The 23,086-nt window shown below is 52.4% G+C and overlaps 1 protein-coding gene across 1 annotated transcript; it reads right to left on the bottom strand.

The window, feature by feature from the left end:
• Positions 1-24: 24 nt before the first annotated feature.
• Positions 25-22,692, bottom strand: LOC124991799 (zinc finger protein 282). Its single transcript, XM_047562592.1, has 8 exons — positions 22,413-22,692; positions 19,802-20,221; positions 13,200-13,326; positions 12,611-12,730; positions 10,548-10,667; positions 8,747-8,860; positions 7,577-7,690; positions 25-2,495 (listed from the first exon to the last, which is right to left on the bottom strand). Exons 1-8 carry the CDS (start codon positions 22,575-22,577, stop codon positions 1,618-1,620), a joined length of 2,058 nt encoding a protein of 685 aa, XP_047418548.1. The 5' UTR covers positions 22,578-22,692; the 3' UTR covers positions 25-1,617.
• Between the last annotated feature and the right edge of the window lie 394 nt (positions 22,693-23,086).

The raw sequence follows: 23,086 nt of genomic DNA on the forward strand, positions 1-23,086 counted from the left end.
CAGCTTTGTAACATGCAGTCTGCAATCTGGATACCTTTTATTTAATTTCGACAATTCCCTTTGCACGGCAAAAAGGGATCTGAGGAAAGCAGAGGAGCGCAGATGGGCGGAAGGGCGGAAGCAGAGCGCTCACAAAGGTGGTGCGGCACACACCCACAGTGCTGGCCGCCCACAGCGCGCTCCGGTGGCTGGGAGAGAAGCGGGATCCATGGGAGGAGCAGGAAAAGCCATTTTTTTTTGACACAAACAAGGGTCCTGGGGCATGCCACCCCACCCCAGTGCCTGGCCATGCAAGACGCTGAAATGGAGACTGTGGCCCCTGGGGCCATGGTGCCCAGAGCCACGGAGTGATGCACCAACACGTAAGGGAGTCCTTTGCGCGCTTCCCAAGGCGCCTGCAGGGCGGAGCATAGTAGTCTGTGTCCATGTCCATGAGCATGGTCAGGTAACAGATAGCACCAATTGGGAGGCCCAGGGCAGGAAAGAGACTGAGGCTCGGACTTAGCACCCACTTGTGCAGCACTCCTGGGCAGAGACTCATTCCTTGGTGGTTGCTGGGGCAGCAAAGGCCTCTCCCTCTCCCCTGTTGAACTGGAGTAAAAAATCATCAGGGGAGGTCTGACCCAGAGCACCGCAGTCTCTGGAGGGCCAGGCCTCACTGCTAGTGAAAAGCTGCTGCTGCTGCACCCAATTGAGGGACTGGAGGTGGGAAGGACAGGCTGGGGGTGAGTGCGCTACTGCCCAGGTGTCCTTCCAGAGCACAAATCTGGGCAATTTTGTAGCCAGTCTGTCCCCCATCCCCAGTAACCCAAGAGTTGGCCCCTGATGTTTTTAATTTGAGGGAAGGGGGTGTCAAGGGGAGGAAAGAGACTAGGAAGGCCAGGCCAGAGTGGTCTCAGACGACGGAGGTAGGCAGTGTGTGTGTGGTGGGGACACTGCGCTGGGCCGGAGCCCTTGTGCGGCTCCACCACGCTCTTCTCATGTGATCTTGGGTAAACCATCTCACCTGTGTCTCACTTTCCTCAGTTACCACGTCAGGAAAATCCTACCCCACCTATCAGAGGGATAGGCTAAGGGTGAAAATAGATAACGGATAGAAAACACTTTTAAAAAGTATAAAGCGCTATTCAAACGCGAGGCAGTGTTGTCATCTGAGGAGGTTACCCTTAGCACATCCCTCAGCTCACCAGTGCACCTTCGCTGCCTTTTCTGGGCATCTCCTAACCTTAGGACCATATTTCCTTATTTCCTTATTTGAGACTCCCTGGTCACTTCCCCTGATCACAATCTGCGGCCCCAGTGGCCAATGGGCACACTAGGTGGTCCAAGTGTGTCCAACAACTGCGGCCTCCTTGCTGTCCCTCTGGCATCTTCCCGGGCGGCTGGTCCACCCTATGAGATGAGGTGGGCTGTCCATTCTGGCTGGACAGGCCTAGGGTACCCCTGTCCAACCCTCAGGGGAACCCTGTCTGGAGTGCAATTCCTGTGCCCGATTTCCAGCAGGTGGTGAGAAGAGGGTGGGAAGGTGCACCAGAAGGATGGGGCAGGATGGTAGGTCCACAGGAGCCCTGCCGCCCCCGGCTCCTTTCTGGCCCTCCCCTGCCCCGCAGCCCAGCCCTAGTCTCGCTCTGGTGGTGCCTGGAGCGGTCGAGGGGCATTAAGGCTCGGGCCACCACTGTGCACACGCAGGTGGTCCTTGAGTGACTCCTTGTAGCGGAAGCTCTTCCCGCACTCGCCGCACGTGTAGGGCCGCTCGCCCGTGTGGATGCGCTGGTGCTTGAGCAGGTTCTGCTTGCGGATGAAGCTCTTGCCGCAGAGCGCGCACTGGAACGGCCGCTCGCCCGTGTGCAGCCGCTGGTGGTTCTGCAGGTGCTCCTTGCGGCTGTAGGTCTTCTCGCACTCGGAGCATTTGTAGGGCCGCTCACCTCGGTGCGTCATCTGGTGGCGGATGAGGCCCGAGTGGCAGTTGAAGCTCTTCTCACACTCGGCGCATTCGTAGGGCCGCTCCTTGGTGTGGCTGCGGTGGTGGATGATGAGGCTCTTGCGCACGCCGAAGCTCTTGCCGCACTCGGGGCAAGAGTAGGGTTTGCTGCGCGCACCATGTGCCAGGAGGCTCCGCCGCAGACCGCCGGGGCAGCAGCTGCCGCAGCCACCGCCTGCGCCAGTGCCACCACCAGTGCCGCCGCCGCCACCGCCACCGCCGCCGCCGCCACCGCCACTGCCACCGCCACCACCGCCACCACCACCGCCACCACCACCTCCACCTCCGCCACCGCTGCCTGCACTGCCTTCCCCACCTGGCTGCGCCTCGCCCACAGTGCGATCCCCGGGGAGTGCTGGAAAACCCTCATCCAGCAGCCCTCGGTTCCCGGGGCCACCAGGGTTCTCAGGCACTGCCAATGGAGGCAGGCTCTGCTGGTGAGGCTGAGGTTGGGGCTGGGGCTGGGGCTGAGCAGGGGCCTGGGGTGGGTTCTTCACCAGCAACAGGTTGTCACCTGGGGGGAGACAGGAAGAAGTGACTTACTAACAGTGCTCTCACTTGGAACCACACACATTGCTCCTGGGAAAGGGACCAGGTCACTGGCTCTCTGAGCCTCAGTTTCTCTTAAAAAATGAAGAGATTGGGCAGATGATAGACTGACTATATATGGCCCTCCACCTGCTGAAGTCACTGTGCTGGGATGCACTAGAAGCAGCCAGGCAGGTGGCAGAGCAGGGACAGGAAAGCCTTCCAGGATGCTGAGGCTAAGGGGTAGGGGCCTGCAATTCAAAAGCCACCTTGGAAGGTACACTGCCTGGAAATAATTAGATTTAATTGCAATCTGATTGACAATGTTAAAATTTATCTCTGGAGATTCTCTCAATGGTAGGAAAAGAGCTTGCCAGAATTTTCCAAAGTAAAAATCAGTCTAGAGGTCTAAAGGAATAGAATCCAGGAGTTAGGACTATAGCCCAGATGGATTTATAGTTGGTGCACATGGCCTGGCAGCTGGGTGGGGGTGAGTCCCACCTTGGCCTAATGGCCTAATGGCACCTGGCCCCTGACAACACTTGGAGTTCACCCACACAGTCTGCTGCTTTTCCTTACATGCTAGAGTCTCCAGGCCACTAGGCCCCCGCTTTCCACTGCCTTGGGGATCAGTGGGAGACAAAGTCAAAACCCTGAGGACAGTGATCTTAGCGCCCAACCCAGGAGGTACCCAAATGTTCCTTCTGTTTAGGTGTCTTCTTGTGCCTCCACTTCTGTCTCCTCCCCAATCTCTGGCTCCTGCCTGCAGGAGCCCCATCCACCACCTAGGGGCAGCTTGTGGAAGAACTGTGAAGAAGTTGGATCCACTCCCGCCTCTTTCTGGTGTCCCTTTCAGAGCTCCCATTTCTGCCCAGGCCCCAGCTGAAGCCTGCCTCCCAGACTGCATCTGCAATGTTTCCACCCCACTCTCCACACTCACTGGTGTATGCCCAAGACCGGCTCTTAATGCCCGTGACAGGTCAGGCCCAGTTCACCACCACCCCCCCATCCCAGCCATGCAGACAACTATCTCCATGGGACACTGGCCAGGGCCAGAAGCCAAAATAAATTTTGCTTGCCTCAATTCAGGATGTCTCAGGAAAGTTCACGCCAGCTCCTGGGCATTCTGTGGGATTGCCTGTGGCCCCGTGCAACTGCATGATCTTTGCTGCTCCCTCTACGCTGCTTGGCTACTCTTTATTCCTCCACAGGTGCCTTTCCCAAGATGTGGCAAGGAAACTATGTGTGCATTGACCTCTGGGGATGCTGCCCACGGAAGCCAACCTAGGGCATTCCTACTCTGACTAATCCTTCACACTCAGCATGAGCAGGAGTCCAGTCCTCACGGTCTTGCCATGTTCCACACTCCCAGACTTGGTTCTCTCTGCCTCACCTCACTCGGCTTCCCGCTCAATCCCTCCATGGCAAACACTTGGCACCTTTGCTCTTCTCCCAGGGTGCTTCCCTGGAGAACCCCATTTCTGGGACTGCAGAACTCTCACAAGAGGACCTCACACAGCACCATCCTGGCTTTTCTCTCTAGTGGGGTCTGCTTTTCCTTTCTGCCACAATTATGTCACAACACCTTTTCCAACAGTGGCCCCTCAGGCATGGCCAAGAGGGCTTCTCCTTGATTTCCTGCTAGTCATTAATTCAGATATAAGCATGTGATTGAGTTCTGGCCAAAGAGGTTTGAAAAGATTGCTTCTTTACTCTTGAAGGCAGTTCACGATGAGAACAATGGTCTAATTATCCCCCAACTTAGACCCCCCGCTGGGACCCCCTGTGCCCTGGGCCAGATACCTGTCATTTCATAGCCACATTCATCAAGAGTTACCTAAACTTGATTTTATCACTTCTTCACTTCCCTTCCTCCTTTCTGACAATTAGAGTCAGGCATGTGTCCCCATCACTCCAATGAAACAATACCGTCAAGGTCAACAACATCTCCAACTTGCCCCCCTGTGGTGCACATCCAACCTCTCCTGCCTGTGACACAGTCAGCCCCTCCCTCCCTGCTCCTCTCCCAGCCTTGGCAGGGTCTCTACCAGGCTCCGACTGAGATTTCTTTCATTCTTTGTCAACAGTATTCCCGGAACTCACACAGTCCTCAGGCTTAAAACAGCCCATGTGTACTAATTTGACTGCCTTTGTCCATAGTTCCTGGACCAGTCTCTAAATCCTTGGAATTTCCTGTGTTTTTGTTGCTCATGGCGGACTCTGATGGAGTGTTGATGATGAGGTGACTCATGGGCCTCCAAAGAGTTGACGTTAATAAGATGACTCAGGATGGGCTTGGCCATGCCAGAAAGATCCACCATGTGGGATTGGGACTTCCAGCACAATCTCCAGGGAGAGAAGGAGGGCTGGAGATTGAGTTGAACCTCTTGGTCAGTGACCCAGTCTATCATGGTTACACAAAATCCCCAAAGCACTGGGGGCACTGAAGCTCAGGGGCACTTCCCTGGTGGGCGACACTCTGCATGCTGTTACACATCAGTGTCCTGGAAAGGTGACATATCCTGACTCCACAGGAAGCAGACAAGGGAACTTCATGGTTAGGACCCTCCCAGACCTAGACTTAGGAGTCTTCCTTTGGGCTGGGTCTGATTTGAACCTTTTGGCTGTAATAACATCACAATTATAAATGTGGCGAGCTTCAGAATTCTGAGGCTTTATAGCACATATCTGAACCAGGGGGCGAGTGGGAACCCAAAATTTTTTTTTTTTTGCAGTGCTGGGGATTGAACCCAGGGCCTTGTGCTTGCAAGGCAAGCACTCTACCAACTGAGCTATCTCCCCAGCCCGGGAACCCAGAATTTGTAGCTAACTGGTCAGAAGTGAGGGTGGCCTGGGATCCCCATGCTGGTGGCTGGCACCTGAGGGGAGGGCAGTGTTGTGCAGGATGGTGGCCTCAACCCGTGAAGTGTGGCCCAACTCCAGTGGGCTAGTGTGAAGTCACTGCAGCTACAGCTCCCAAATTGATCCAGCCCCAAGCTCTCTCTTAGACTCCAGACTCCCATGCTCTTCTTCTGGACAATGCCAGTGGGTGTCACCTCAAAACCCAATAGATCCCAACTGGGACAGTCAGTTGACCACTACCTGGCTGTTCACCAGGGCTCCGCACTTCAGCAGGTGGCACTGCATTCACCCACCTCCTCAGGCCAGGCTCAGAAGTCATTCTGGGGTCCTTACCCCACATGCAGCTGTCATTCATGGCTCCAAAGGCTTCTCCCCCATGTGCACTGCTACTGGGCCAACTCTGACCAACCACCATCTCTTCACCAGAGCTATAGCAGAGCTACCGGTCCCCAAAAACACCTCCTCGTTTCCTCAGCTTCCGTTTAATCCACGCCCGCCCCCAGATCATGCCCAAATTGATTTTGTGAAGCTGGAAACCAAATCCTGTCACGATCTTGCTGAAAACCCTCTGCTAGTCTCCTTTCTTACTAGAATACAATCCAAACTCATACGTGGGTCATAGGTTCTGCCTGCCTTCCCACCCTCAGCCCTAAAGCCTCCCTCGCAGGGTCTGCTCTTGCTGACTGTCCACGGTCAGCCCCTTCTCAGGATCCTGAGCACACTCAGCTCTCACTCCCCTGGGAGGCTTTTCCTGAGGACTCTGTCCCAGCCCCACTGTGTCCCTTCCTCCTGTTTTCCTGGCTTGTCACCCTCAGGGCATCGTCACACCCTGGCTTTGTCCTGGCTGCTCACTGGCTTGTTTATTGTCCATCCCCTTCCCACAAAAGGAAAAGTCTTCTGCCCTGCTTGCTCTCATGCTGAGACCAGGCACAGCCCAGGGTAGGCACTAAGGAAACACTCTTAAATAAGCAGAAACTAGAGACAGTTGTAGCCCCAGACACTGAATAATGTGGGCTGAGCTCAAGGGGCTGCTTCCAAAGCACATTCTGTGGGTGTGGACACCTGGATAAGGCGGCCCAGCTCCAGGCTGGCAATCACTCCTTCTGGAAGTACATGGTAGTCACTGGGCTCCAAAGTCCCATCTAGAACTCCTGCTTTGCACATTAACTTTGGGTGAGTTAGAGTTTTACCCTGTCTTACACTAACTGGCTGAGAGTAAGACTCATTACAAACTTGCTAATAGATAAAATCAGAAATCTCTTTTACTAAATTCCAATGTCCACTTAGGTGGTGGTCTGACTTTATAGTCAAGCAGGACATGGTCCCTCCTCTTGCCTGGGCAGGGCTGGGGAAGAAGGCTGGCAGAGACAGGTCTCACCACCACTCTCTCCCCCTCTAACCCCCATCCACAAGACTCTTCCACATAATTCTAAGAGTCCTTCCAACTGTCCCTGGAAACCACCACACTAGGTTGGCTTTAAACCTCAAAAAAAAAAAAGACAGATAGATACTAGTTTCTAATTTCAATGTTAATAAGCAGGAGGCAGGCTCCCTTTGGAAGAAAGGAGAAAGGACCTGATAGGGACTAAAGTGACTGGCATAGAGAAGACATTTCCAGATACTCCTGTCTCTCTGATGCCAGGCTCAAAGGCCTCCCAAAGATAAATAGCACAAGGCAAACCATGCTGTGGGCTGTCATATCCAAACCAAAATAGGAAAATGGACTGGTCATTTGCAAAGCCTAGCAAGCTCTCCAGGGCCTTCCTAGATCTATCCCCACCCCATATGCTTCCAAGGAAAGGCTTCTCCATGCCCATGAGCTCATAGCCAACCTTGAAGAATCAGAAGGTAGCGGCCAGGACAATGGCTGGGGCAGAAGCTCCTGGCAGGGCCTGATGAGTAGCTGGTCTTGTGCCTTCAAGGCCAGAGCTGGGAGGGTGGCTGGGTTGGGGAGGGGGCTGCTGTTGCTCCCTCTTGTGTTTATGGTCAGTCTCCTGGCATTCTGTGTCATCCCACCATGACATCAGGTACAAAGAGTTCTGCTCTAAACCCATTTCAACCAAGGGCATGCACTGTTCCCTCCCATCCTGAGAGTTCCTCCCGTCTCTGAAAGGCTGCCACCAACATATCACCCCAGAAGGGGTAGGCTGAGGCAAGCCACCTAGTCAAAACACCCAGGGGTCCTGGTGGGGGTGCATCACTCACTGGGGCCAGAGTCCAGTCCAAGCTCTCCTTCCATTGTGTCTCGTGGACCCCAAGGGTATGGCTGCTCCTCCTGCTTGATCCAGGACAAAATGTCATGTGCCGAGATGAGAGACTCTATTGTCAGGAAAGAAGGTTCATTAGACTTTGTTCACTTCCAGCGGGTATCCCATCGATGGAAGGAAGACCACTGCATGCAGAGGCTTTGGCCATGTGGAAGGTGGAGGCTTGGGCATCTGTGTTGTATTTATGGGGTTCTTCTTGCTCTCTCAAGACTTCCTACATAGGTCTCACTTATTGCTATACATTTCAAAGCTGCCAGAGAGGAGGACATTCATCCCAAAGCCTGGGCAGCAGCAGAGTCAGACTGGAACCCAGGATTTCCAACTGTCCACTGAGTGATTATGGGGCCAGGTCAGGCCAGAGGAAAGCTGGGCTCTGATTGGTCTGATTCAGAAATTAATGATGCAGGGGCTGGGGAGATAGCTCAGTTGGTAGAGTGCTTGCTTTGTAAGCACAGGGCCCTGGGTTTGATCCCCAGCACCCAAAAAAAAAGAAAAAAAAAAGAAATTAATGATGCAGAACCAGCAGTCAGAGCTACTGATAAGACACATATGAAGCCAGAGGACTCTTTACCAGGGAGCTTCTGTTTCACCATCTACACTGGGTCCCTTTAATTTCTCCCTTGACAAGTTGAAAAATTACAAGGACCCTTAGACTTTGCTTCTCAACCTCTCTTCCTGGTATCGGGGCTGGGGCAAGACTTTGGTGACAGAGCTTCCAGAAGGGAAAACAGTGGAACTCCCCAGCTCTGCCAACATACACAAGTGCATACAGATCCCTGCTGGTGAGCCTGCGTCTGATTCTGTTAGGCCTCCTGAATGCTGGACCCTTCCCAGAAGTGTCCTGGGAGACATCTAATTAATATTCACTCAAAAGAAAATATGCTATTTTCTCTTGGACACAGAAATATACCCAGTTTTTTGAAGCTTTTTCAAAACTTGGTGGTAGGCTGAAGATGCAGCCCAGTGGTAAAGTACTTGCCTAGCAAGCATGAGGCCCCGGGCTCAATTCCCAGCACCAAAAAAAAAAAAAAAAAAAAAAAAATTGGTACTACATTGACACAATAAATTATTTTTTTGACCTCAATATTCATTCTGGCATTTTCCTCACCTGAATTGGGGTCCGTGGGAATATCTCTCTCTGCCAAATCCTGCTGGTCCCATACACACTGTGGTTCTTCCTGCTTAATCCGGGACAAGAGATCCTGGGCAGAGATGGGGGAGTCTACTCATGGGAACAAGAGTAGCAAAGGCGTTAGCAAAATGAAATCACCACCAGTTTTGAGTAAATCTCTGATTTCATGCAATTATCCGTATCCCATAAAAATCAGGCATGGATATAACTAAATTATTCTAATTAACCAAAGGGTCAAGTCACTCTGGTCACAGTAAATGTATCTGCAGTTGCAAACTAGTAGATTCCACAGGGGAATGACATAACAGTGACTTTAAGGTGATCCAAGAACGAGGTCCCCGCTCTAGTGTGACCACCATGGGAGGAGGGATCCTCATGAGGGCACGTCCCAGAAAAATGAACCCTTTCAGGAAGTCGTTTATCTTAGTCATTTGAACAGGACTTTTCTAAGATGAGAGAAAATATCCTACATTCTCTTTCTTCCACTAGTAAATCTAATTTACCCTTTACTGCCTTCTTAGCTCTTACAGGTCTTTCTAAAGAAAGCAATACCTGGTGCTTTCCAGAACTGCCTGATGCCTAGATGCTGTTATCACTTGCTTATGGGTTTGCGGCTTTGCCTAAGGGGGTCATGGTGTGGAGCTCTAAGAAATGGACAAGTAAGGACCACAGCATGTGATCCTGTCTTGTGATGGTTGCTTCAATGTATCAACCTGGGTTGGCCAGATATTTGGTCAAACATTATTCTAGATGTTTTTATGCATTTATGCTCTTTGAATGAGATTAACATTGAAGTCAGGACACTCTCAATAAAGAAAATGATCCTCCATAATGTGGGTGGGCTTCATTCAACCCTGAAGACCCTGACAGAACAGATGGAGTTTGCCCAGGAAAAGGAACACCTTCAGCAGATGGCTTGAGACTTAAGCTGCAGCATCCGCTCTTCTCAGGCCTCCAGGAAATTGTGGACTTGCTGGCCTCCACAACCACATGAGCTGATCCCTTAAAACAACCTCTCTCTCTTTACACACACACAGACACATACACTGTGGTTCTGCTGCCCTGCCAAACTCCGACTCACACACACACCTGCTACAGGGCCCGGCTGGAACGCCACCCACGAGCAACTCCCCCAACACCCGCATGCTACTCGGGAAGCAATGAAAGCTCTTCTGAGTCAGGAGCAGACTTACTGGCCTCTATATGCTGCCCCCACCAAGTCTAGTAAAGTGCCTTGCACTTAGTACATCAGTGGTGATACTATTCTTTGTTCTTTTTTGTTTTGCTTTGTTTTTGTTTTTTGTTTTTTGGTACTGGGGATTGAACCCAGGGGTGCTCAGTCATTGAGCCACATCCCCAGTCCTTTTTATTTTTTATTTTGAGACAGGGTCTGGCTAAGTTGCTTAGGGCCTTGCTAAGTTGCTGAGGCTGGCTTTGAACTCATGATCCTCCTGCCTCAGCCTCCTGAATCACCAGGATCTTGGATGTGCGCCACCTTGCCCAGTGGTGATACTATTCTTAAGGAAGGGGAAGGGATAGTTCAAACCTAATAATGCTAAGAAGAGAGGAAAGAGAAAAGCAAAGCCTGAACGTAGTGGTGAACTGTCAGTGCACGTCAGCGCCCCAGAGAGAACCTGCCTGGGCCCAGTCCTGCGCCTGCAGTGCTTTCATTGCTGGTGCAGCCTCTGGTCTGGCACCCAGCAGACACCCCAGAGTCCTGAAGTGCGCTCACCCTCTCCACTCTCATCTTGGGCTGGGCGGCTACTGGCTCACTCACCAGTGATGGATTCTGTGGGGATGGCTCTTTCCTCCAGGCCCCGCTGGCCCCGGACACACAGGGCTCCCTCTCGCTTCACCTGGGAAGACGCATCCTGTGCAGGCACCAGGGGTTCTGCTCCTGTAGATGGAGAGTCACACGGTTTATCTGTATACCAGTCACCAGTACAGTCTGGGGTCAGGAGCACTTGCAGGTGACAGAAGGGGCCTCGGGTTCTGGATGGAGTCATGGGGATCCTGAGGAACACAAGGTCTCAGCAGCAGAGAAGTGACCAACATTCAAGAAAAGGGGCAGGCAAGCGGCAAAATGGGGTGCAAGAAGGCTAGAGAGACTGGAAACAACCCCACACTGTGCAAGTGGGGTAATCGATCAAGACTTGGCCATGTGTTTGATCTCTGGATAGCAGTCATTTGTCCTTACTTTTCACTAAAGTAGCCAGAAACAGATATACACATGTGTGTTTGTGTGTGTGTGCATGTATGTAAATATATACACACATGCAAATCATACATATACATGGTTTGGTTAGTAGCAGGCAGGCTGGGCAGAGGCACAACCAAGCCTGGATCCTGGGTGGGTAACACACAGCATCCTCAAGCATAAAAGACAATACATCCTTTATGTAGAACCCAAGATAAGGCAAAAGGGCAGTTTCCTCTTCTGGTATTCTACTGTGCAATGTAATAGCTTCTGGCACGAGACACTCCGGCAACAGAAAGAGACTGGGTGAGGAATCTGAAGATGGGGATCCTGGTTTCAACTCTGCCACCAACTCAGCGCATGAGTCATTTCACCTCTCTTGGTTTCAGTCTACCACTTCTTCTACAAAACAGGCAAATGGTCCCTGTTCTCAGTCCCATGACGGTTTGATAACTCAGTAAAATTGTGGAGATTATAGTGCCTGAAATGTAAAAAGCTACCACATAATACTAGAGACTGTAAGTCCAGCTGCGGATCTTAGACATCTGTAGTGCTGATGAAGAGGGGGCAGGAGCCATTGAGCTGGAACGGCCACAAGAGGCAAATCCACAGAGACAGAGCAGATTCACAGCTGCCAGCACTGGGGCAAAGGGGAATGGGGGTGGCTGCTAATGGGTATGGGGATTCTCATGATGAAAACATTCTGGAATTAGACAGTAGTGACGGCTGCACCACTCTATGAACCACTGAATTGTATACCCTACAAGGATGATTTTTATTGCTCATAAATTACATCTTGACAAAAGAGCTGGGAATAGTAGTGTACACCTGTTATCCAGGCTAGTAGGGAGGCTGAGGCAGGAGGATTATGAGTTCAAGTCCAACCTGTATAACATAGTGAGATATCATCTCAAAAAAGAGAGAGTGAGAAAATGTTGAGAAAGTGAGGACTGTCGGGCAGAGGACTGGCTTGAGGGCCAGACTTCACCCCGTCAACGCTGCTGCTTGGAGAGCTGACGCCCTGGAGACAGACTCTGGGGCAGAGCTGAGACTAGAACCCTGGTGCCTTCCGTCCCAGTGAACACAGCCAGGTATGGTTCTCAGGGCACTGATTGATTTCTCCAGGACCTGAGGATCTTGGGTGCGTGAGGAAAGAGCATCACAGGTAAGTGTGCACAGGAGGTGCAGGTCTGGGCAAGAATGAGGTGTGAGAACACAGACCACAATGGCAACGAGCCTGGGGCCCAGAACTGGGCCTCCAGAGCAGACTCCCCTTTCACCTGTTAGCCTGGAGCCAGGGCAGGGCAGCTCTGGTGGGCCCCAGGCTTAGGCTCTCTGCTCCCCACAGGCCTGGAGGTGTCACAAGCCCAAACCCTTCCTTGACTCTCCCTGCAGCTTACCTGTGAGACCAAAGCTACACAGCTTTGACAAACCAAAAGACAAGTGTCCACGCGAGGTTTCAGGCCCTGAGACCTCCTCCTGTAAGTGACCACCACATTTCAACCGCAGCAGAACTGGCCCCCTGGAGGATTCAAGAGACACTCCCTCTTGCCCACACGGTAGTGCCCCAGCCTGGTGTGCAGGCGGCCCGGCCTCCTGTCCTGCCCTCCACTGGACCTGGTGCGCTCTCCAGCAGCCCTCACCTGTGTCTGCGTCCACGGGGATCTCCCTCTCTTCGGGGTGACGTTGCTCCCACACGCAAGGCTCCTCCCTGGGCTCCGCCGGGGCTGGAGCGTCTGGCTTGGGCACTGGGCCCTCCGAGTCTGGAAGTGAGAGGGAAGGGAAGGGAGGGCTGTGTGAAGTTGGCCAGTGACCCCAAATTCAGGGTAACGGGGGAGCTGTCCGCTAGCTACCCCTCCCCCTGAGCACCCCTCTGCAGGGTACAGGCATGTAGCAAGGTAAGTACCCTCTTAGGAAGCACCTGCAAGACCGGCTGACAGACTCCCAGACTGCTAGTGTAGAAAGAGCTGGCCTCTGAAAGCTGACATCACGGGAACTAGGCCTCATCCCAGGCTGCTGGGTACAGTGAGGTGCAGATGGGAGGTTTTCCTTTGTTCTCGACAGTACTAGTGCAGGGGGAATTTCAGGCGAGAGGCCCTAGGGCCAGGCTTTTTATTTTGGTCCTGTTATAAACTGTCCTACGTTCCTAGCACTAGAAGCAAATCGTTTCTTTCTGTTAGGCTGACACGCCCCTCCAGAAGGCTCACTCACGCAGAGAGGAGGCGTCCTTACCCAGGGACATCAGTGTTTTGTAGTTCTCCTTAACCAGGTTGTTGTAGAGCTCCTTCTGCCACTCATCCAGGTTCTTCCACTCGTCCTCAGAGAAGTAGACCGCGATGTCGACGAAAGTCACAGGGACCTGGGACAATAAGGGTGTTAGCCTGTGCCCTGTGCACTCCTCACTGCTCCCCTTCTCCTGTGCAGTACGGAGCCGCCTGGCCCCTGAGCTGGCCTGTGCTCTGTGCACCCCAGCCTGTGGATCCAGACCACACAGCCCACTTCCAGAGTCGGAATTCTCTCCTCTGGACCTTCTTGAGCTTCCAGTAGCCTTGATGGTCAACTCTGCCCACCCACTGGTTTTCCAAGTATTTAGCCATGTCCTTTGTTATTTCACTTCTACGTCAACTGGATTCCTAAAGGCAAAGCTGAAGTCAACATGCCTCTCTCAGCATACAGGATGACAGAGGTGTGGGAGGGTTTCAGAATGGCTATCGGTGACCCAAGGACAGTAAAACCCTGTAATGAAACCTGCCTTTCAGGTCAGGTCACCTCTGAGGGCACAGTTACATTTGTGTCACAAAAAAGCATGTGGAATCCAAAGCCATGTACGTGTGAAAGCTCTGAGTCTCGGCGTGTCTTGCATGAAGAAGTTCCACTGGGGCCTGCCATCGCTCACAGCAGTCACTGACCAGTCGAGGTATTCTGATCTGCGACATAGAGCCGTGGTTTCAGTTTGACCACGAGCCACATCTGTACTCATCTCAGCCTTCACCAGCTCAACCTCACCTTGGACCAAATTGTTCGAACTGGTTTCACTTCTGTGATCTGAATCGCTGGACTTCCCTCTCTGACCACACAGGCTTCCGCCTACCACTTTCACATCTCTGCTGCACCAGCCTCTCACTCTGACTCTGAAATCCAGCCCCTCAGCTCTCCTCCATTCGTAGTCCCCATCCATCAGTCTTTATACCTGTGATTACAGGGCCAAAGCTGGCCTGTATGGCACCTTGGTGCAAATTAGAAGGAGACAGCAGAGTCAGGTGCACAGCTACTGGGTACAGACTGGTGATGGGGCAGCACCTACATGCCACTGAGAAACGTTAGCCCTTGAGCCAGCGCACATAATTCCTGCAAAGGTGATATGCACAGCTATGCACAGTGGCCCTGTCCCTACCAACGGCTCAGCATCCATCTTTAAAATCAGGTTAGAACTTTTAACTAGACTAGCACTGACACAGCCCCCTTCCTTCATTTTAAGTCCCTGTTCCTAAATAAAACTCATGAAATTCTGAAGAGAACATCTACCATGAATTCACACCACACATCTTCGGCTGCCGGAAGTCTTTGGTGGCCTCTTGTTAACAACTTGCCATGTCCCTGTGGGAGGCTCTTTTCAAACTTTCCACTCCCCCTCAGTTTCTTCTCTGGCCTTCCTGCATCTGCCCCTGTCTTTGACCGCAGGCTGGCGAGCTCCTTCCTTGCCCTCCTTCTTGCCAAACCGACCTGCTGACAGGTGCCCTTCACTTCTCCTCCACCTTCCGCCTGTGAGGCTTAGCACAAACCACCTTAGCTCTTCTGCATGTTCGGCTCCTCCCTCCCACTGCCTTTCTCTTCAGGGTCAGCCCAGCCTGAGAACCTTCACTCAACGCTGCTACCCCTAGTCAATCTACTCTCAGTCTTCACTGGAGATGTTCCAAGGGACATACTCTGCTTGTGTCCTCCACTCTTTAAAACTACAGCCTGGAAGACCATCAGCCACCAACTGCTGCAATCCTCACTCTTTCAGACCTCTTTGAAGGTTAGACCATCTTTCTAGAATTTTTTTCCTGCTTGGTTCCCATAATAGTGTTGCCTGCTGACCAAATGGCTCATGTCTTCTTTACTGTTTCCCCGTCTTCCCCCAGGACCAAGGCTCTGTCCTTACCCCGCCCTGCTTCTCCACTTTTCCACTGGCTTTCTAAGCAGCTCCATTTAATTGTCTTTAAGTAGTTCAAACTAAATGTATCCAAAGCCAAGTTCACTATCTTTTCCAACACACCGGCTCCTCTGCCTCACTTTACCATTTCTTTGGAGAATCAAAATTCAGAATCCCATTTTCACAGCTGGGAACAGGCATCACTTTTTTTATGCCTTTATTTTGACAGGATATAGCCCAAGTCTGAGGCCTGGTCTGAGACTGCCAGGAGCCTATGATCCATCTAGACAGGAGAGACTACCCATGAATGAGCCAGGAACCAATTAACAGACACAACAGAACCTGACAGGCCCAAAGAGTCTCAGAGAGCATCCTTCCTAAATCCAGTGGATAAAGAAAATGCATCTTGCACGCCAAGAGCACACAATGAACTATAACTGTGGCCAGCAACATGCATTAACATTTTCATGGTGCTCTATAGTTGGGGTGATTTTCGAATGTCAGGAAATTTTTGATAGTTCCTTCAAAAGGTGGAGCTGAATTCTTCTCCGGAGTACGAGCAGGACTTGGTAACTCACTTCTAACAAATATATGCAGAAGGAATGGTACACAACTTCTACAACTGGTCAGAAAAGACACTGCAGTTTCATCCTGGGCTCTCTCTCCTGAGAGGGGGCATGGGTGTGGACATGTTGTGAGGCTGCTCAAGAAGTCCTAGTGGAGGTCCATATGGTGAGGGACCTGTGACAGCCAGGTGAGTGAGTCCAGGTGAATCTTGGAAGTAGACCTTCCAGCCACAGTCAAGCCTTCAGATGACCACATCCCCGACCAGTAACCAGACTGTAACTCCAAGGGAATGATCCAGAAGGTTCCAACTAAGCTGCTTTTGAAATCCTGACCCACAGAAACTCCAAGATGATAACTGTTTTTTAGGTTGCTACAGTTATTACATAGCAATAGGTAACTAACAAGGGCCTATAAAATGTTTTTCCATAAACGAAATCGATGAATCCTCACAACTCCATGAAGCGAGCACAGTAGTGTCTTCCTGATACAGACGGTTAACAGTGAGGCTCACAGCAATTAGTTAAGAATTTATTTAATTGCTCAGACTTCATTCTTTAGAGAGGAATTGAGGAGGCTAAGAGACCACGAAAACACATACTTAACCAAGAGTAGGAAAACCAGAAGTGGCACAGTCAAGACTCAAACCAAGTCCTCTGATTGCACACCCCATAACCACTCCAACATCATTCAGGGGCACACAGCAGTTGAGACCCCCAGACTTAGCCCAACACAGAGAACACACGGAGTGCTACACTCAGTTAAGACACGTGGTACAGACAGGAGTCGAGGGCAGGAGGTGAGAAGATGCTGACTGTGATAGACAAGCCACATATGCAAAATCACACTCATGTTGTACAGGAAACAAAGCCCCGGTTACAATCCAGCATGTGAAGCCTTGATAAACAAATGTCCAAGGGCAACTCTAGCCAAGTCGATGGGTTGGTCACCTCACCACATACAAAGACAGGTAAGACCAGGTCCCTTCCAGGGAGCTGTTAGCTCCCCAGCTGGAGGGCTACGACTTTTGGCACACAAACTCTAAGCCAGGTGCTGTGACAAACCTAAGGACAAAGCGCTAGAATCAGAGAATTTATATTCTGGGTGGGGAAAGCCAACCAGGAAGCCAAAAAAGATGTAAACATTTAAGATGCTGATGGTGTGAGTATTAGGAGAAGAGGAGGCAGGGACAGGCAAACCGGGGGCAGGAGGGACTTGGTTCTTCTCACAGGGTGGCTATAGCCAGGGGAGGGTCCATGATAAAGTGATGGCTGAGCAGACCCCCGGAGGAAGCGGGGAGTTTGAGGGGAAGCCTCGCCGATGACCAGGAGGTGTTCAGTGAAGGAGCTTCTCAGTGGAATGTCTCTGGATGGGGGTACATGCGTGAAGCTGGAGAACTGTCAGGGGCCAGGGTGCAACAGGGAGAGCAGCGGGGTGAGGTCAGTAGGTGGGGAACAAACAGAACTCACTCTTGATTCTGAATAAGATGGGAAGCCATTGGAAAGTTGAGGCATTTGTGACTGATTTACATTTTAAAGGAATCACTCTGGCTGCTCTGTTGAGAACAGAGTGTGTGGGAGAGGGGCAAGGATGGAGACCAGGGGACCAGTCAGGAGGCTGCAGCGACAATCAGAGGAGGTGAGGAGGTGAGGTGCGGGCATGCTGGTGTACACTGGACAGTGAGAGAGTAGGCAAGTGGCACTCCAAGGCTCGGGTCTGAGTGAAAGGTGGAACTGTCATCAGTGGAAGCACAGATGACTTTGAGCAGAACAGGCTTCAAGCAGGAGACCCAGAATTCAACTTGGTTATATTAAGTCTAAGATAATTCTCTCCAAATGGAGATGCTGAATTTACAGGCAGGAACATGAGTCTGGCATTCAAGAAGTAAGTCTGGACAGGACGGAGAGTAGAGGGGACAGAATGCGTTTGGGAGTTGACAACACACATCTTGCATTTAAAACCACGGGACTGGATGAAGTCATGAGGAAGTGATTGTAAATAAGAGCAAAAGGCTGCGATGAGTCCAAGACCACCGCGAACAGTAAGAAACAGAAGCAAACCCAGCAGAGCAGGCTGAGAAGGAGCAGCGAGTGGGTAGAGAAAGTGCAGCGAGGCGTCCTGGAAGCCGGGTGCTTTTAAGGATGGAGCGGTCACCCGCACACACGCAAATGATGGAGCCAGCGAGGTGAAGATGATTCGACCAGGGGCTTTAACACCGTGGACCTTGTGAGGGCCTGGGTAAGACCAAGGGGACAGAAGGTGGGAACCAAAGCCTGATCAGAGTGGGTTCCAGAGAGTATCATCCAATTTCCAATTTACTGGAACGCTGAGAATAGAGGAACATGCTCAGTGGGACCAGGAGGGATGCCGTCAGCAGAATCCAGAACATGGAACTCTAGACGGGACTGAGGCTCGGCTCCTTCCACAGACACAGTGCAGGGAAAAACAGGAGACGAAGGAGGAATCTAGAGGTTAAAAAAGACAATGTGCAGCCCGTATTTAAATTCTTATTTAAAAAAAAGAAAGAAAGAAAACAGAAAGGAAGGAAGGAATGATGAATTGAAAATCTGGACACCAACAGGACACTGGAGGAGGGTGAGGTTTCTCCTGTGGCAGTGGTGATAACATGAAGGTTATTTATTTTTATTAGTGCATTTTAATTTTAGAGAGTGGGCTTCATTGTGGCTTACTTGTTTACTTATTTATTTATTCGTACTAAGGACTGAACACAGGTGCACTTTACCACTGAGACATATCTCCAGTTCTTTTTCTTTCTTACTTTATTTTTAAAATTTTGAGATAGGATCTCTCTAAGTTGCCCAGGGCCTTGCTATTTGCTGAGGCTGGCCTCAAATTTGTGATCCTCCTGCCTTGGTCTCCTGAGTTGCTGGGATTAAAAGCAAGTGCCACTGCACCCGACTGGCATATTTATTTATTTATTTACTTTATTTATTTATTTTAATTTTTTATTTGTTCTAATTAGTTGTACATGACAATAGAATGCATTTATATGAGACATATTTATTTTTAAAGTCATTATCTTTCAGAATTAATACTGATATATTTGTGAACAAAGTGATTGACATCTGGCATTTGCTTCAGAATTAAAAAGGAGCAAGGAAGTGAATAGGCATTCAGAAGAAATGAGATTAGTCAGGACTAATGACCGTGGAAGCCAATGATAGGTACATAGGTTTCCATCATGCTAGTCTATCTGCTTTTGTATAAGTTTAAATAGTCTATAACAGAAAGGTGGGGAGACAAAAATGGGGGTGAGAGAACAGGAGATAACAAGTGTACACGACTATTCTAAAGAGTTCCGCTCTCCAGGAGAACAGAAAATGAGGTGCTGAGTGGAGGAAGACTCAGGGTCCAGGAAGGTTTTGGTTCTTGAGACAGGCGGGATACAGAATGTTCAAGTGCTGGTGTGGAGAACCGGAGAGAGAGGAGAGAGCTGCCGATGCAGACGGCACAGATGCTGGGGGAGCCTCCTGGACGAGGGGATGGGGGATGGACACCAAGCCGCAGTGGCAGTGTCTACGGGCACTGAGACAGCAGGTGGAAGAATGCGTTGCTGACCATGGAAGCCTCTTTTGAGTGACTCCAGACTCTTGGAGAAAGAGAAAGCAGGGCATCAATTTGACAGTGCAGTGCTGACAAGCCAGGAGAATAGGACAGCGGACAGGACAGAAGTGATTCCGAGCCCAAGAAGGGCCCCCCTGAGGTTAGCAATCAAGACTTGAAAGTGACTCCATTCACTGTGGTTTGGGGACTGTCTCCAGCCATGATTCGGACAAGCAGGTACAAAGACAGTCAATGACCAATAGTCACTGACCAATAGTCAGTGTCAAGTGGAAAAACCAAGTAGTGAAGAGCGGCAGGTCTCTGCGGACAGCCAGGAACTCAGGGAGGGCAGCAGTAATGAGACAAGGCTCCAAGACAAGCAGATAGAAGGACACCACTGCACGGGGCTGCGGGAGGGGCATTCAAGGCTAGGCTAAGGGGAGACAGTTCACGAGGACAGAATGAGACAGCAGGCAGCCAGGGCAGTCTGCGAGGCCTGACAGCTACAATCAGGGGTTTTGTTCCTGGCACAGTTGCTCACCTCCAGCCCTGCCCCTGGCCCACCACTTACCTTGGGCGCCTCCCCCTTGCTGCCGGGTGGCAGCCGCAGGACCCAGAAGTTCCTGTTGCGCAGCAGGTTCTCCAGGTTTTCCAGCCGCCGCTGCAGCAACCCATACTCCTGCAGCAGGGTCCCCAGCACGGCCCACTTGCTCTCCATATGGTTGCCGAACTCCACGGCTGTCTTCTCACAGTCGGCCAGCTTCTTCTCAGCTGTCCCCGTGCGCCCCTCCAGGTTCAGCAGCTGACTGGCTTGGGCGTCCACCTTTCTCTCCACGGCCTGAATGGCAGCCACCACGGTCCAGAGTGAGATCTCTGCTGTGGGCAACTGGGGCTCCCGCATCATGCGGTCAGGGAAGACAGGCGCCCTATCTGGGAAGGGTGGGAACTGAAAAGGCATTGGTCGCCGGGCATCCATGTCCCATTCTTGAGCCTGTGTGCAGAGGGAAAAGGTGACAGTCCAGGATGAGAATATGTGTGAGGGGGGAAGGTGGCCTGAGAACAGGGGACAACTAACCAAATGCTACAGATTGTCTTTTTTCTGCCAAGCCCTACTCCCAGCCAGTGTGCTCATTAATGTTCCCAGCAAAAGTGAGAGCGGTCATCTGACATCCACCTAAACCCTCGCCTGTCTCCTGCCTGGGGGAGTCAGCCTGGCCCCTAGTGCACCTACTTTGACACTTGGCAAGTCAAGGCTGTGGACCCCTGCCTAAAATGTCACAGACCCTCTCTCTGAATAGAGCAGCTGTTTACTTCATGGGCCAGATTTAATGATCAACTTCCTATTTGCCTCATGTTTTTTGTTGCAGGGTAAGATTTTCATGTAAATTGTCTGAAGCTAATCTTCCCAGCAATCTCTCAGCAGGTTAGGGCAAGAATGATTATCTCTACTTTACAGATGATGAAACTGAGGTATGGAGAAGCAGCTGGTCATTCCACAGTACCGCCTGGCACTGCCAACAGGCACACGTGTGGGTGCTACAGGTAATGCCAACACTTCAGGTCTTTTGCTTTTGCCACCATTTCTACTAGGGTTACAGCCCAGGGAGTCACCAGAGCGCCCAAGCTAGAGGACAAACAAGCAGGGGTTTTTGGTTTTTTGTTTGTTTTTTCCTTTTCCATATACAACTGTTCTTTCATAAATATGTTGTAAAATGAAAATAGATTAACTAAAAAATGTCACTCATTCCTCATTCAAGAGGAGGGACCATCCCTCACCCTCCACAAGAGCTAAGGGGAAAAGCTCTGCCCCCACCCCCCTGCTTCCTGAGAACAGGGTGTCCCATGGCCTGGGATCTCCCCCATCATCTTTCTGCACAGAATCCTCACCCCAAGAGTAAGGCCAGTGGGTGCAGGTTGGGAGCCAAGCCCTATGTCAAGAAAGGAGAGTGGAGGGTGGTCACTGTTCATTGGGGATCTGGGAACCAGTGACATACTGTGCTAGCACTCAGGGCTCCACAGGCTGAAAACCAATTCCTCCTGCATGAGACAGAAGGAGGTGTCGCTTTCTGTTCTCCCTGTTGCTGTGAAGAGGACCTCCAGCTGGAAAAGTGGAGGGCTTTGGCTTTGAGGTGGGCTGGACAGGCCAGTGACAAGCATGCCAGGTACTCTTGGGATGTCCCCCACAGTGTCCTGAGAATCCCTCCCCATGGGAGAGAGGCGAGCAGGACCCTGGGGATTCCTGGCCCTGCTGGGTAAGGGGACTGCCTTTCCATCAAAGCCATCCACAGGGCTGGGGGAGGCTGCACTCGGCCTAGCCAAAGAAGAGGGTCTGGGCTGACAGAGGAAGTTTGGCAGGTCTGAAGACCCGAAGCTGAAAACTGATCAGAGTACACAGCAGCTCCTGGCTGGCTCCTTCTGACCTGCTGAGGCCCAGGTGGGAGCAGAGGAGCCTCTGCGGCCGTCAGCGCAGGGTGGGCCACAGACCCCTCTGGGGAGGTGCTCAGGCCTCAGAACCTCTTCCCTGGGTTCTTGCCCAAACTGAGGCGCTGGTTCTCAAACGTCGCACCTGAGATCATGCATGAGCCTAAAGAATGACCGGCGCCCCTCTCGCCCCCAGGACCTCGGAGCTAACCGTTCTGGGACGCAGCTTGGGCGGCGTCAGTGGTCTAAGAGCTGCTCGTGCGATTCCAACATGCAGCCAAGTTCGCCGCCCCAAGACAACCCAGTCACCTCCCCACGGTCCCTTCCCCGGATCACACCCGGTGCCGAGGAAAAGTGGATGGCTCATTATACTTGGAGAGAGATGGCGTTGAAACATTTTGCAATCTTGTCGTCAAACTGGCTGCAGTGTGGGCACGGAGGAGGCGCTCGCCCTGCGGCGGGGCAGCAGGCCTGCCCCCCAGCCCTCGGCCGCCGCGCAGGGTCGCGGGCGCCAGGTCCCGGGCAGGGCGGCGGGCCCCGCAGCGCCGCGGGCGCAGGGCCGGAGCGCGCGCCGGCGGGACAGCGGCTCGCAGCCGCGCGGCACGGCCTGCCGCCCGGGGCCTGCGCCCGGGCCGCGGCGGGCCGCTGCGCCTCCCGCCGCCCGGGCCGCGTCCGGCGGGCAGGACGGGCGCCGCGAGGCTGGAGGCCCGGCCGCCCCGCCCCCACGGCAGGCGCGGCCATGGCGCCCGGGGCTCACCCACCTGCATGGGCGGCATTCCCTCGGCCATTTCCCCGCGCAGCGCCGGCTCCTGGTGGCAGACCTCCTCCGGGGGCAGAGCCTGGGCCCAGCTCCAGCTCCCGCTGTCCAGCCCCAGGCCCTGGATGCCCAGCTGCTGAGGCTGCGGCCGTGTTGACACAAACTGCATCCTGGGAGTGCTGTTCCCCGCTCGGGCCGGCCAGGGAGAAGAAGAACGTTTTCCAGGCGCCTTCCCCCTCGCCGGGGCCGGACAGCTCCATCTACAGCCCGTAGGAGCAAACAGTCCCCTTCGGCGGCGCTCCCCGCCCTCCGCAGCCGGCGCGCCAGCCAATGGCCTCGGAGCTCCTGCCCGCCCGCGGGGGCCGGCCGCGGCCACTCCAGGCTGGAGCCACCGCCGCCCTCAGAGCGATGTGGCGGCTCCGCCCGAGGTCAGGGGTCCGCGCGACGGCCTGCCTTCAAGAGCCAAGCTAGGCAGGGCCCTGGACCGTGGGCCTGTTTTCTGCTAATTCTGCAAATATATTGGGTATCCCAGGAGAAAATGGTGCCTGACCCTTCTGAAACCTTTACTGAACACCAGGTACTGTTCAGGCAAAGGGTGCAGCTCCACACTTGTAGACACCTGAGTTTAAATTCCAAAATTGCCACTTTGCTGGCTGTGACTTAGAGCAATTTAACTTC

This window comes from Sciurus carolinensis, chromosome 8, assembly GCF_902686445.1.
Source record: "Sciurus carolinensis chromosome 8, mSciCar1.2, whole genome shotgun sequence".
NCBI lineage: Eukaryota > Metazoa > Chordata > Mammalia > Rodentia > Sciuridae > Sciurus > Sciurus carolinensis.